The sequence below is a fragment of the Carcharhinus amblyrhynchos genome, chromosome 31 (genome assembly GCF_965287045.1).
Source record: "Carcharhinus amblyrhynchos chromosome 31, sCarAmb.v2.hapA, whole genome shotgun sequence".
In the NCBI taxonomy this organism is placed as follows: Eukaryota; Metazoa; Chordata; class Chondrichthyes; order Carcharhiniformes; family Carcharhinidae; genus Carcharhinus; species Carcharhinus amblyrhynchos.
Window position 1 is genome coordinate 17,431,687 of NC_137354.1, and position 14,807 is coordinate 17,446,493.

At 45.9% G+C, this 14,807-nt stretch overlaps 1 protein-coding gene across 1 annotated transcript in view; it reads left to right on the forward strand.

Moving 5' to 3' along the window:
* The window catches only part of arhgap22a (Rho GTPase activating protein 22a), a 237,944-nt gene that overhangs the window by 14,102 nt on the left and 209,035 nt on the right, over positions 1-14,807 (forward strand). The window contains exon 2 of the mRNA XM_080215690.1: positions 7,082-7,281. Coding sequence (XP_080071816.1) covers positions 7,082-7,281 — 200 coding nt within the window. The remainder of the gene's footprint in view (positions 1-7,081; positions 7,282-14,807) is intronic.

The window sequence follows — 14,807 nt, forward strand, 5'->3', positions numbered from 1 at the left end:
CTGGGTGAGTGCAGCAGTACTGGCCTCACAGAGCTGTTTCTCAATCTGTGCTGTCTGAACACATCTCAAGGAGGGCAGGAACTCGAGGAAAAGATGGGGATGGAGGGGGTTAGTCGGATTTGTGAAAGGAAGATTGTACTGGGGGTTTCTCTGTCGGTGGCCTGGTTCTCTTCAACCTTAAGAAAACTTAAGAATTAAACTCACAAAGGCGAGAAGTCTCAGTTCAAGATGTAATTAAAAATTTATTGAAACATAGAAGACAAACAAAACAATAACCTCGGACTTGGGAGTCCTTCAAGTAACTCTGAGTCAGTGCTAAAGACCCCTCTGAAATCTGAGGCACTGAACCAAAATCCAATAATATCTTTCCTATATCTAAGTACTTCTCCTAATTAACTAAAGTTTATTTATTCGTCACAAGTAAGGCTTACATTAACATGGCAATGAAGTTACCGTGAAATTCCCCTAGCCGCCACGCTGTTCAGGTCAATACACCCAACCAACATGTCTTCCAGACTGTGAGAGGGAAACGGAGCACCTGGAAGAAGCCCAGGCAGACACAGGGAGAACATGCAAACTCTGCACAGGGACCCAAGTCGGGAATCGACCCTGGGACCCTGGAGCTGTGAGGCAGCAGTGCTAACCACCGTGCCAGACTTGATTGCATTACACGTTAACATGTCAATCCAAAATATGACGGGTTACCTCAGCCAATGGTGATACACCGTTCGACCTAATGATCTTTCATTTGCCAATCCAAAGACCGCATTTCCTTCCCTGGCAAGATTTACTCCCTCATTGTTATGTCTCTCCGAGGATGCTACTATTCAAATAACTTTTCCACCAACACTTTCCCAAGACGAGAGGTAGTATCAGCCCTGGGCCCTCGGACTGATACCTAAGACTGGACAATAGGACCTTTCACCTTGACATTAAATGTTTCAGAATTTGTCCTTATTTTGAAACTTTATTGTGTTTCTGCTGACTAAATGTTGCCTGGCATAGAGGGCATTAGCAATGAGGAAAGGTTGGAGAAACTTGGTTTGTTCTCGCTGGAATGGCAGAGGTTGAGGGGCGACCTGATAGAAGTCTACAAGATTATGAGGGGCATGGACAGAGTGGATAGTCAGAAGCTTTTTTCCCAGGGTGGAAGAGTCAATTACTGGGGGGGGCATAGGTTTAAGGTGTGAGGGGCAATGTTAAAGAAAATGTACAAGGCAGGTTTTTTACACAGAGGGTGCCTGGAACTCGCTGCTGGGGAAGGTAGTGGAAGCAGATACGATAGTGACTTTTAAAGGGCCCTTTGACAAATACATGATTAGGATGGCAGTATAGGTACATGGCCCCCAGAAGAGTAGGGGGCTTTGTTCAGTTGGGCAGCATGGTTGGTGCAGGCTTGGAGGGCCGAAGGGCCTGTTCCCGTGCTGTAATTTTCTTTGATCTTTATTCTAAATTACTTTTGGCCATTGAACTTCTAAAGTCTCTGCAGTTCTCGCTTTTGGTTGTGATGAACAAATATTTCCAGAGAACCGTAGAAAATTACAGCTCAGAAACAGGCCTTTTGGCCCTTCTTGTCTGTGCCAAACCATTTTTTTGCCAAGTCCCACTGACCTGCACTTGGACCATGTCCCTCCACACCCCTCTCATCCATGAACCCGTCCAAGTTTTTCTTAAGTGTTAAAAGTGGGCCCGCATTTACCACTTCATCTGCAAAATAACCTATTATGCAGAGACAGAAATTACTAGAGCTTAATTTCAATTAAACTTAATATATTAATATATTATTATTTAATATAAATATAGATACTTAACGTTAAAATCATTCCTCATTCATTTCCCTAGCATTTAGCCAGTCAAGGGGTTGGTTTCTGAATGGGTCAGAGACTTTGGCTTGCGTGCTTCCCTTGGTTTCATCTTTGTGTCAACACAGTAAACAGGTCCTTAGAGAGGATATATGGTTCGTTGGATAAGTAGATCAGTAAGCTCATTCGAAAGTTTAGAAATCATCAGTTCATGGCAAGGTGAAGCTAAATTATTCACTAAGGTTCTTCACTGAGTGCTCGTGGAGTAATTTACGTCAAAGGGGCTTTCCTCAGATCCCCGAGTTGAATTTAATTCTCGGTTGAATGTTCTTCAGTGGGATTGCCTTTGTCCTCAAGCAGTTTTACAGGAGAGGAACTCAGTTTGATCTCCCTCATTCTTCTAAATTCCAGTGAGTACGGGGCAATGGGCAATAATATGGGGCAATAACTGATGATATTTGCATACTCCAACATTTGAATATTTGGGTGACACGGTGGTGGGAACTGCTGCCTCACAGCACCAGGGACCCGGCTTTAATTCCCTCCTTGGGTGACTGCGGAGTTTGCACATTCTCCCCATGTCTGCATGGGTTTCCTCCAGGTATATGATTAACTCCCGCAGCCCAAAGATGTGCAGGTTAGGTGGATTGGCCATGCAAAATTCTCCCTAAACGTCCAAAGATGTGTATATTAGGGGGATTCGCGGGATAAATCTGTGGGGTTACAGGGATAGGGCAGTGTGTGGGTCTGGGTAGAATGCTTTGTTCGAGTTCCAGTGCAGACTCGATGGGCCAAATAGCCTCCTTCTGCACTGTAGGGATTCTATTCAAATCTAATCCAGGATATTGGGAGAAAGTATTCTGAAATCATTATTTTGTGGTGTTTAGGAAGGGTGCCTGTCAGTGAGATGCTCGAATTTCTACATTCAGTAAATTACCGAAGAATAGATATGTACCACATGGGGATCAAGTGTCTTATGATCAAAGCTGAGACCAAGAGGAAGAGATAGGGAATTCATCTCATCCAACATTACTTGCTGCTTGAATTCTCTCATGGGTTGTCATAACTGAATTATTGAATTCTTACAGTAACATCTTAAAATATTCATTTTCTAAATCTCAATGCCTGGTGACCACATCAACCCATTAGCTTTAAGTTTTAAATGATTTTGGCCACAGGGAAACTTGTCTCTAATGCGGTGGGGGCCAGGATAAGCCACTCAGTTGTGCTCCCATTTCGACCAGAAGCTTGTGGGTTCTAGCCACACTTCAGCACATGAGTGGGGCTGGTGTTTCAGGGAAATCTTGCATTACCTCTCAGACGAGACGGGAATTATATCACCTCGCAAACAATGATGAGATGGAGTACAGGAAAGAAATAGAGAATCTGGTCAACTGGTCCGATGACAATAATCTCTCCCTCAATGTTAACAAAATGAAGGAAATAGTCATTGACTTCAGAAAGTGTAGAAGAGAGCATGCCCTGTCTACATCAATGGGGACAAAGTAGAAATGGTCGAGAGCTTCAGGTTTTTAGGTGTCCAGATCACTAACAACCTGTCCTGGTCCCCCCCATGCCAACACTATAGTTAAGAGAGCCCACCAATGCCACTACTTTCTGAGTTGTAGTGGCTATACCAAATTTCTTTAGTCTTTAGAAGACTAAAGAAATTTGGTATATCCACAACAACTCTCATCGACTTTTATAGATGCATGATAGAAAGCATACTTTCTGGTTGCATCACAGCTTGGTATGGCTTCCGTTCTACTCAAGACTGCAAGAAACTACAAAGGGTTGTGAATGTAGCCCATCTGTCATGCAAACCAGCCTCCCACTTATTGACTCTGTCTACACTTCCCACTGCCTCAGGAAAGCAGCCAGCATAATTAAGGACCCCATGCACCCCAGACATTCTCTCTTCCACCTTTTTCCTTCAGGAAAAAGATACAAAAGCCTGAGGTCACATCACTAACCGACTGACGAACAGCTTCTTCCCTGCTGCTGTCAGGCTTTTGAATGGTCCTACCTCACATTTAGTTGATTTTTCTCTGTATCCCAGCTGTAACTGTAACCCTACATTCTGCATTGTATCCTGTCCTTCCTTATGAATGGTATGCTTTGTATAGCACGCAAGAGACAATACTTTTCACTATATTGCAACGCATATGACAATAATAAATCAAATCAAATCAAAAGCTCTATCAGTACTCAAGAAGTTCAGCACCATCCAGGATAAAACAACCTATTGAGTGGCACCCCCATCTGCCACCTTAAATCTTTATTACCCCAACGCATAGTGTGTACCATCTACCAAATCATTGCAGCAGCTCACCAAGGCTCCTTCAACATCACCTTCCAAACCCATGACCGCTACGATCTAGAAGGACAAGGGCAATGGGTACATAGGAACACCACTATCTGCAACTTTCCTTCAAACACCATCCAGACTAGGAAATACATCGCCATTCCTTCACTGTCACTGAGTCAAAATCCTGGAATGCCCTCCCTAACAGCACTGTGGGTGCACCTACATCACATAGATTGCAAGAAGGCAGCTCACCACCACCTTCTCAAGGGCAAGTAGGAATGGGCAATAAATGCTGGCCTAGCCAGCAATTCTTCCATCCCATGAAAGGATAAAAATAGGATTTGTAACCTGATTTCCAAACCCAAAGAGCTGGATATTGAGTGACCAGCTCCCTCTCAGTATCTAGTATCCTCTAGTGGACAGTTCACTGAGAAAAGATGATCTGATTTGCGAGCCCTAGTTACTGCCCATGGCTGGCAAATCTTCAAAATGTGTAGATAGTGAATGTTTTTACAATTGAGGAATACTAAGGGATTGTTTATATACATCTGAGTGGCCAATGGAACCACAACTTAGTGTCCCTTCTGAAAAAACAATACCATTGATTGTTATTATGGCTCAGGTCAGAAACTCCAAAGTGTTTTATGAAGCCGCCTGAATCATTATTTTTGTGTCTTGAATTTGGGTAGGATAAGCGTGAGATATTTCACTTCAGGTATGTTTCAAGTGACCCACTAGGGAGCTTTATCAAACAAAGTTTATTTAAGAATATAGCTAGCATGTATAGTAAGAAAATTATCAATTACAAACAAGAAACAAACAATCATGATAATGTATAGCCCGTAACAAAGATCTCTACAATGTTCCAATCCCACAGACAAAAGACCTTTCTCACAGGTTTAATACAGCACAGACTAATGCTCACATGATACTGGGACTGAGGCAGTTAGTTGAGTTCTGTGGTCAAATACTCGTGTGACTCAAAACAGTTTGAAGACAAGACAGCTTCCCAAAACACCAAAGAGACCCTGGCCCAACCCCCAACAACAGCAGATTTGTTCCCTCAGGAAGGCAAAACCAGCAGAATTTCCAAATAAAACCGGGAGAGAGGGAAAACATTTCTTTTTAGCTTGCTGTCCCTTCCAAAACTGAAACTCAAACCTCCAGCTCCAACTGAAAATGAAAAAGAACTGTCCAAAAACATATGACTGTCTTCCTAACAAAGCAGGATTATAAAACTAATTCCAGAATAAACATAAACAACCCCCTCCCCCCGCTCCAAACCACTTAATTAGCAATAAAAGGACTCATCGTAGACAGCCTGGCAACAATGATAACACTGAAGTTGTGAGCTGCAGAAATCATGTTTAAAAAAAAACTTTTCTTAAAGGTACACTGACATCTCACTGTGCGGCAGTACTGCTGGAGAGTCAACCATGAAAAATAAACCCCTGTTAAATCAATGGGCAATATCTTTCTTTCAGAATCTTAACAATTATTTCCTTTAATAATTTAGTTTTGGGGCCAAAATACTGGGAAAAAGCAACATGGTGGATGTGATTTGACATCCATTTCTTTCAGGCTGGTTATAGGAATGTCAAACACATTGGCCGGAGTCTCCGACCACACCCACGGCTGGGATTATCCAGTCCCGCCGCAGTGAACAGAGCTGAGTGCCAAGTTCTCCATTCTCGCTGGCAGCCGCAGCAGGGTGTGTGAGGCTGTGGAATCTCGGCCATTATTTTTCAGGGATGGCTGGGGAAGTGTATAAGGAACGAGAATCACAGAATCGTAGCATCCCTACAGTGCAGCATCATAGAATCACAGAATCATAGAAACCCTACCGTGCAGAAGGAGGCCATTCAGCCCATTGAGTCTGCACTGACCAGAATCCCTCCCATACATATCCCTACATATTTACCCACTAATCCCTTTAACCTACGCATCTCACAACTCTAAGGGGCAATTTTTAGCATGGCCAAATTAACCTAACTTAAAATTTTAATAAAACTGAGTTTTACATATTAGTGATATGGGCAAACATTTACCTTCTGGCAAAAGTACCAATAATGCAAACTATACCATCCTTTACATCTATAAGAGCAAATAAATTACGGCTTGGGGAATTTTCTGTAAATACGCTGGATAACTTCAGTCACGGCTCTAAAACAAATGGGACCCATCTTTGCAAGGGGGTCATTTGCCCCATCGAGCCTGCACTGACGACAATTCCACCCAGGCCCTATCCCCGTAACCCCACATATTTACCCTGCTAATCCCCCTGACGCCAAGGGGCAATTTATCATAGCCAATCAGCCTAACCCGCACATCTTTGGACTGTCGGAGGAAACTGGAGCACCTGGAGGAAACCCACCAGGGAGAACATGCAAACTCCACGTAGACAGTCACCCAAGGCCAGAACTGAACCCAGGTCCCTGGTGCTGTGAGACAGCAGTGCTAACCACCGTGCCACCATGCCGCCCATGAGTATAGTAAGGGGCTGAGCTACACACTCCAACATTTGAACGTGTGGGCGGCATGGTGGCACAGTGGTTAGCACTGCTGCTTCACAGCACCAGGGACCCAGGTTCGATTCTGGCCTCGGGTGACACTCTGTGCGGAGTTTGCACATTCTCCCCGTGTCTGCGTGGGCTTCCTCAGGGTGCACTGGTTTCCTCCCACGGTGCAAAGATGTGTGGGTTAGGTGAATCAACCATGCTAAATTGACCCTTAGAGTCAAGGGGTTTAGGAGGGTAAATATATGGTGGTTACAGGGATAGGACCTGGGTGGGATTGTGATCGGTGCAGGCTCGATGGGCCAAATGGCCTCCTTCTGCTCTGTAGGGATTGTATAATTCTACAGCGATGTCACAGCAGACATCAATATTGATACATTCTGTTGAATATTTACCTTGGCATGTTTGAAAAGATGCCTTGGCAGCGCTAATAATGTTGCTCTTGTCTTTGCCAGCCCGGTCTAAAAGCATGGTTATGGGAGAGCAGAGTCGGGTCTCCAGCAGGCCGTCCTCCCCCAGCCCACAGGATAAAGCACTGAAATCAGGATGGCTGAAGAAACAGAGGAGCATCATGAAGAACTGGCAGCAACGCTGGTTTGTCCTGCGGGGCGAGCAGCTCTACTTCTACAAAGACGAGGAAGAGAATAAGCCCCAGGTAATGGCGAGGCACCGCATTCTCGCAAAGGCTCTGAAACCGCACTTTCCCAGAGACGCACGCTGGCACAGTGGGTTAGCACCGCTGCCTCATCGCGCCGGGGACCTGGGTTCGATTCCCGGCTTGGCTCACTGTCTGTTTGGAGTTTGCATGTTCTCCCCATGTCTGCGTGGGTTTCCTCCGGTTTCTCCCACATATGTGCAAGTTAGGTTGATTGGCCATGCTAAATTAACCCTAGTGTCAGGGGATTAGCAGCATAAATGTGTGGGGTTATGGGGATAGGGCCTAGGTGGGATTGTGGTCGGTGCAGACTCGATGGGCCGAATGGCCTCCTTCTGCACTGTAGGGATTCTGTGTAACTCTATAAAAGAGATACTCAGAAATTCCTGTTGGCCGTCCCTGCGTCTTAACAGTCCAGCTGACTTGTTGGATGATTTAACACAGCTTGGTGCTTTTGAACACTAGAATCCTTACAGTACAGAAGGAGACCATTCAGCTCATCGAGTCTGCACCAAGTCTCCAAAAGAGCATCCCACCCATCTCTCCTCTATCCCTGTAACCCCACACATTTAGCATGGCTAATCCACCTAACCTGCACATCTTAGGACACTCGGAGGCAATTTATCATGGCCAATCCAACTATGTTACACATTTCTGGGCTGTGGGAGGAAACCGGAGCATCCGGAGGAAACCCAAACAGATACGGGGAGATCATACAAACTCCACACAGACAGTCACCCAAGGCCAAAATTGAACCTGAGGGACCCTGGCGCTGTGAGGCAGCAGTGCTAATCACTGAGCCACCATACTACCCTATATAGAGCTGGATTTTGTGACCCCACTGGCAGTGGATTTGTGGAAGGAAAGGCTTATAAAATACCATGGGTCCTGTGCCCACCACACACCTGTCAGTTCATGCCATTATTTTATGGGGAAACCTCAGACAGTCTGCCCAACTGTAACCCACTTAAGACCCTCATGTGACCAATCAGTGCCCACTTCAGGGCTCATTCCACTGTTGCGTGGATTTAACCAGCAGTGACACGGACCCAATCCCACTGTCCAACCTGGCAACCTTCTGTGTGGGCTGGTGATGGGCGATGGGTATGCCTCTTTAACCGGCTCCCTGGAATCATCAGAGGCCTCACTAATTCTCGATCCGCTCCCCCCCCCCCAACCTCCCCCCCCCCCACTCCAGCCTTGCGATGCCCTCCTTCCAACCACCGCCCTCAAACCTTACCTCCCCCCTCCCCCACTAACCCCATCCCCTTGCTCCCCACCACGAAACTTTCACTCTGGCTCCAGCCATTTTGCACCAGGGATTGGTCACAATCCCAGCAGTGGCCACCACTGCCAGTGGCGCTGCTGCGCCTCATTTGAGCAGAGCTCGCAGGGGGTGAAAACTCCTGCCTAGGTTGCGGGTGGGAGTCATGCCTCGAATCGATGGAACACCCCTCCCAGGGTTAAATGGCGGCAGGTGAGTGGGGATAGGCTGGCCACTGTCTTTCCCACTGGAGGGGGGGACAGGGGAAGGCCGGGAACTTTAGAGTCCCATTAAATCCAATCTACAGTCGCAAAGTAACACCACCTAATGCATAGGGGTTGCAGTAAACTCCGAGACCAGGACAATGCTTCCACTCAAGGTCATTTCCATTTCAAAAGTTGTAACTCAATGTTGGCAAACAGAGCTATTAACTACAGTATTGATCAACGTGCTACTAATGGAAGGACAAACAGGTGACTGGTGTAGCAGTCCTTTCCTCTTACACTAAATCACAACACAACAGAAGGTCACATCGCTGCATTGTCAGCAGGTAGTCCAATAGCGGCATTTAAGGGGTAACTAGATAAATCCATGAAAAGGATGGGAATCGAAGGATACGGACTCTGTAAGTGCGTACAGTTTTACTTTAGGCAGGCGTTTCGGCCCATCGAGTCTGCACCGACCACTATCCCACCCAGGCCCTACCCCCATAACCTCTACATAGTTACCCACTAATCCGTCTAACCTATGCACCTCAGGACGCTAAGGAGCAATTTTGTAGCATGGCCAATCAACCTAACCTGCACATCTTTGGACTGTGGAAGGAAACTGGAGCGCCTCGAGGAAACCCACGCAGACACAGGGAGAATGTGCAAACTCCACTCGGACAGTGACCCAAGCCGGGAATCGAATCCAGGTCCCTGGAGCTGTGAAGCAGCAGTGCTGACCACTGTGCCAATATGCCGCCCCCTAGCTAGAGTAAATACGTGGAGTTATGGGGATAGGGCCTGGGTGAGCTTGTGGTTAGTGCATAGCCATGCTAAATGTTCCCGAACAGGCACCAGAGTGTGGCTACCAGGGGATTTTCGCAGTGTTAATATAAGCTTACTTGTGACTAATGAATTTTCTTTACTTTATACTTTATATGGAGCACTAATTGCGATATCTGTACATCCAATGTTCTTCCAACAAAGATCAATCTGCCCCTGGGGATTTTAATTGCAACCAAAGCATTAGATTACTCCCATTAGACACCAGAGCAGGTTATTAATTCATTTTTTGAATATATTTATCAGGACACAGCAGTTCCCTGCCTTGAATACGCCGGGTAAATGATAAATGGAACCCAAGAGATCACTGATCACATTCACTCGTTAAATTGAGACATCTATATTGCAACATACGGTGGAGATGTTCTCTCATCCTTTCTTTCCCAGTGCACTTTGTGTTTAAACTCTCCGTTCAGCCCTACAAGCTGCCAGGATGTAACAAAGCCAGCATGCGTAGATGCCTCTGTAACGAGAGGTCAAGTCCAGCACTGCAGTATTGACTTGACATTGTCAAATGAAGTTTCTATTTAAAGCTCCGGTTCCCTAATGCAAGGCAATATGTACCAGAATCGATGAAATCATTGATGAATAAACAAAGGATGTTGAAAGAGGTGGGGAAGAGAAATGTTTCTTTTTAGGTTTATAGGCACTTCTCATAAATGTTGTTCTTAAATTAGAAGACATCCCACTTTAGGCTCTCCTATTTTTAACTGGGGAAGCACGCCCCTGCCTATTAGCACTGCGATGTACTGTATCACAACCACATTCTGTGATATGATTCTTGTGTTAGTCAGTGTGGGATCCGCTTATGCTTTGCATCAGTTAAACTGCTTCATTTTAAGGTAATTCTGTCCATATAACTAATTATACTAAAGCTGAATTAAGATAGCTTGACCACATTTTAGACTCAGCTGGGAATTCTGGGATGAGCTTACAAATTGACCACATTTGGAAATGCAATGTTATCAGAAATAATCTTTGTCATAAACAAGCTTTCATGGTCACAGCAATCAGGAACAGCCAGGAATCTGGGAAGCAGCCTTACTTTACCGTAAAGTATCATTGCATGTGGATATCATTCCACATTAATTGGGGCGGCGCGGTGGCACAGTGGTTAGCACTGCACAGCGCCACGGACCCGGGTTCAATTCCAGCCTCGGGTCACTCTCTGTGTGGACTCTGCACATTCTCCCCGTGTCTGCGTGGGTTTTCTCCAGGTGCTCTGGTTTCCTCCCACAGTCCAAGTTAGGTGCACCAGTCATGCTAAATTGCCCCTTGGTGTCAGGGAGATTATCTGGGTAATGTGACAGGTCTCGGGCTTGAGTGGGCTTGTCAGTGCAGGCTCGATGGGCCAAATGGCCTCCTTCTGCACTGTAGGGATTCTATGATTAAAAGTCACAATGCCCTAAATCCTTGATAATCTTTTAAATATTATCACTGAACATAGCATTCATTGTTCTTGAGAACAATGAGAACACAGTCCTTGAGATCTATTGGCCAAGCTGAATTCACCCTTAGTGTCCCAGGATGCGTAGGTGCGAGGGATTAGTCAGGGAAATATGTGGGATTACAGGGATAGGGCCTGGGTGGGATTGTGGTCGCTGTAGACTCGGCACCATAGGGATTCCATGAGACATTGCAAATTTGGAAAAATGGTGCTACCGGAAGCCAAATTAATTTTGGATAGTTCAGGCTGACCCTTAGCTTTTCTGGGCTGTGTGAGGTTAATTTGCCCAAATCAGTGAAAAAGTTAAATAATTAAGCATTATTATTCTCTTCATCTGTCCTAGACTATTCCAACGGAATCTAAAATTTACATAGATGCTTTCACAGATTCTGGCATTCTGTTCTTAAAGCATTAAATGTGGCATTGTGGTCTAATTAACATCTGATTCAGCTATTAATTAGGGGAGGCAGTGGCCTAGTGGTATTACTGCTAGACTCAATCCAGAAACTCAGCTAATGTTCTGGAGACCCAGGTTCAAATCCTGCCGCAGCAAATGGTGGAATTTGAATTCAATTAAAAAAAAACCTGGAATTAAGAATTCACTGATAACCATGAAACCATCATTGATTGTTTGGAAAAAAACTAATCTGTTTCATTGGATCAAAGCAAATTACGTTGGGCTTTGACAAAAGGTCATCCAGGCTCGAAACATCAGCTCTTTTCTCTCCTTACACTTGCTGCCAGACCTGCTGAGATTTTCCAGCATTTTCTCCTTTGGTTTCTGGTTCACTAATGTCCTTGAGGGAAGGAAATCGGCCGTCTTTACCTGGTCTGGCCTAATACTTAGATCAGCTAAACCGCACCTGAAGTACTGGGAGCAGTTTTGGCCCCCTTTATCTGAGGGCGGATGTTATTGCCATAAAGACAATGCAACAAAGATTCACCAGACTTGTTCCTGAGATGGTGGGACTCTCCTATGGAGAGAGATTGGGCAAACTGGAGAGGGAAATGAGAGGTGATCTCATTGAAACCTGCAAAGTAGGTAAGGAAAATGCAGAAAAAACTTCCCCTGGCTGAGGGGTCTAGAACCAAGGGGCACAATCTCAAAATAACTTCATTCTGTGAGATGAGAGAGAATTATTTTTGCACGTAGGATTGTGAATCCAAGTGAATATCGTCCAGAACTCACTAATGACATTCCATTAGTGTCATAAATATTTAAATTTCCCTTTCTGAGGTCTTGCCAGCAAATCAGTACCAGTACAGTCAATCAACCTAACCCGCGGGTCTTTTGGATTACAAGAGGAAACCGGAGCACCCGGAGGGAATCCAAGTAGGCAGATGGAGAATGTGCAGACTCCACACAAACAGTGACCCGAGGCCAGAATTGAACCCGGGTCCCTGGTGCTGTGAGGCAGCAGTGTTAAACACTGTGCCACCGTGCCACCCCAAATTGTAGGCTGGGCGAGGGAAAAATAGCCTCACCCCAGATGGGAGTTGAACCCACAATCCCTGGCTGAGGAGGCCAGTGCCTTATCCATCAGGCCCTGTCCCTGGCTGTATTCATACTGTAACTACTGATCAATAACTGGCAACTGTGTTGTGGGTTCCAACAAGCAGAAAACTGTTTGAATTTCTTGCCTTGTACCTGGCTGGACTCAGGGTGGACGTGGGGTGGTGAGAGCTTGCCCGCACACTCAGAGATGTTCTTGAAAGGTGGCCATTTATGGACCATTCCCGTTTGCGCTGGGCACATGGTGATTGGCTGCCATCTTGAACCACTGGTGTGAATTTTTGTAGCGGTTTCAGGATTGGAATGGCTTGCTTAAAGTCAATCCCATTGGCTTGTGGCTGGAGTCTCATTTTGGCCGGAGTGAATGAGGACAATGGGCTCTCATCCCTAACGGGTATTGGTCAAAGTCTTGGACAGAGTTCTCACAGCCTAGTGAAGGTGGGTATCGGTGCATGTGGGGAATTACCTTCCCTGAGATTGGCATCTAGCTGGGATTCTGACATCATCTCCCCCACTCCTGGCTTTCGCCATCGAGAATTCCAAGCTCAGAGGGGGGAATCTCCTTCCAATCATAGAATCCTACAGTACAGCAACAATCCCTCCCAGGTCCTATCCCCGTAACCTCACACATTTACCCTGCTAATCTCCCTGACACTGACGGGCAATTTTAGCACGGCCAATCAACCTAACCAGCACATCTTTGGACTGTGGGAGGAAACTGGAGCACCCAGGGGAAACCCACGCAGACAAAGGGAGTATGTGCAAACTCCTCACAGACAGTGACCCAAGGTCAGGGTTAAACCCGGGTCCCTGGCGCTGTGAGGGAGCAGTAGAAGAAATAGGAGCAGGAGTAGGCCATCTGGCAGGCTCAAAGGGCTTGATGGCCTACTCCTGCTCCTATTTCTTATGTTCTTATAGCAGTGCTAACCACTGAGCCACCATGTCACCCCATCTGGTGAGGAAGTGATTGAACTAATTAAAAAAGAACCCTGGATCCTTTTCTTTCCCCCCAACAGTGCGCTGGGTTTTGATAGACAAGGGAATTTTTGACAGACAAGGGAATTAAGGGTTATGGGGAGAAAGCGGGAAAGTGGAACTGATCCACTTCAGATCAGCCATGATCTTATTGAATGGCGGGGCAGGCTCGAAGGGCTAGATGGCCTACTCCTGCTCCTATTTCTTATGTTCTTATGGGTTCACCTTGCCGGAGTCAGAGGTAGGTTTTACATCGGGAGTGTTGCTTTAGTGAAACTGGCAGGCTGGGAAGGCTTTGATGATTAACGTGGATGAGTTCTAGCCATGGTCAGGGCCTGATGTTGAAAATATTTCTTCCCTCAAACAGTCATTTCGCTGTTTAATGGGTGATTGCTAACTCTTCGGAAGGCACAGTAAGGTCTTTAGCGACTGCTTACTGTGCCTACCCTATTCCAACGCCAGCAACTCCACTTCTTGGAAGGCACCTCACCCGTCCAGCATTTCATTCACTTTCGGCTTGCCCATCCCCTGATGCCAGCCTTCGCCCGGGCATGGGAGCAGCTCCACCTCTTAGCTCTGCTGAGGATTAAGAGTGGAAGCCGCCCTGTTGCCAAGGACTCCTGCAGCAGGAGTAACACCAGCAACAACAGTGGCTGCCTTCTCCTCATGCCACTCCCAGGGCAGAAGAAGTGAAATGTTCAGAATCCTACCTATCTTCTCTGTTAGATCAGAGTCTTTCACAATGTTAATGTAGCAAGCTTGTTCTGGGAGACATTTGGGAGGTTGCTTCCTAAACATTATGCAGCAAAAGAATTATTTGTTGTTAATCTCACTAATGAAACTCAGCTTTTGCACCCGCAGACCCCACATTTGAATGCTCAGAAAGATAGAAAGAAAGTCTGGCAAGAACTGTCGGTGCAGCATTTGAAAACAAGTGCTCAAATACGGTTGCCAGAGATATTCTCAAGTGGTTTCACTGGCTCAGTAACAATGATGTCAAACTGACTTGCTGTGGTTAAGCAAGAGTCTCCAAGTCTCCCGGACGGTCTGCCAATCTCTTAGAATGAAAGAGATCTCTAATTATTGCAAGCACAATAAGAAGTCTCACAACACCGGGTTAAAGTTCAACAGGTTTATTTGGTGGTAAAACCCACAAGCTTTCGGAATGCTGTTCCTTTGTCAGTGGAGAGTTCTGCCACTCACCTGATGAAGGAACAGCATTCCAAAAGCTTGTGTGTTTTAATACCAAATAAACCTGTTGGACTTTAACCTGGTGTT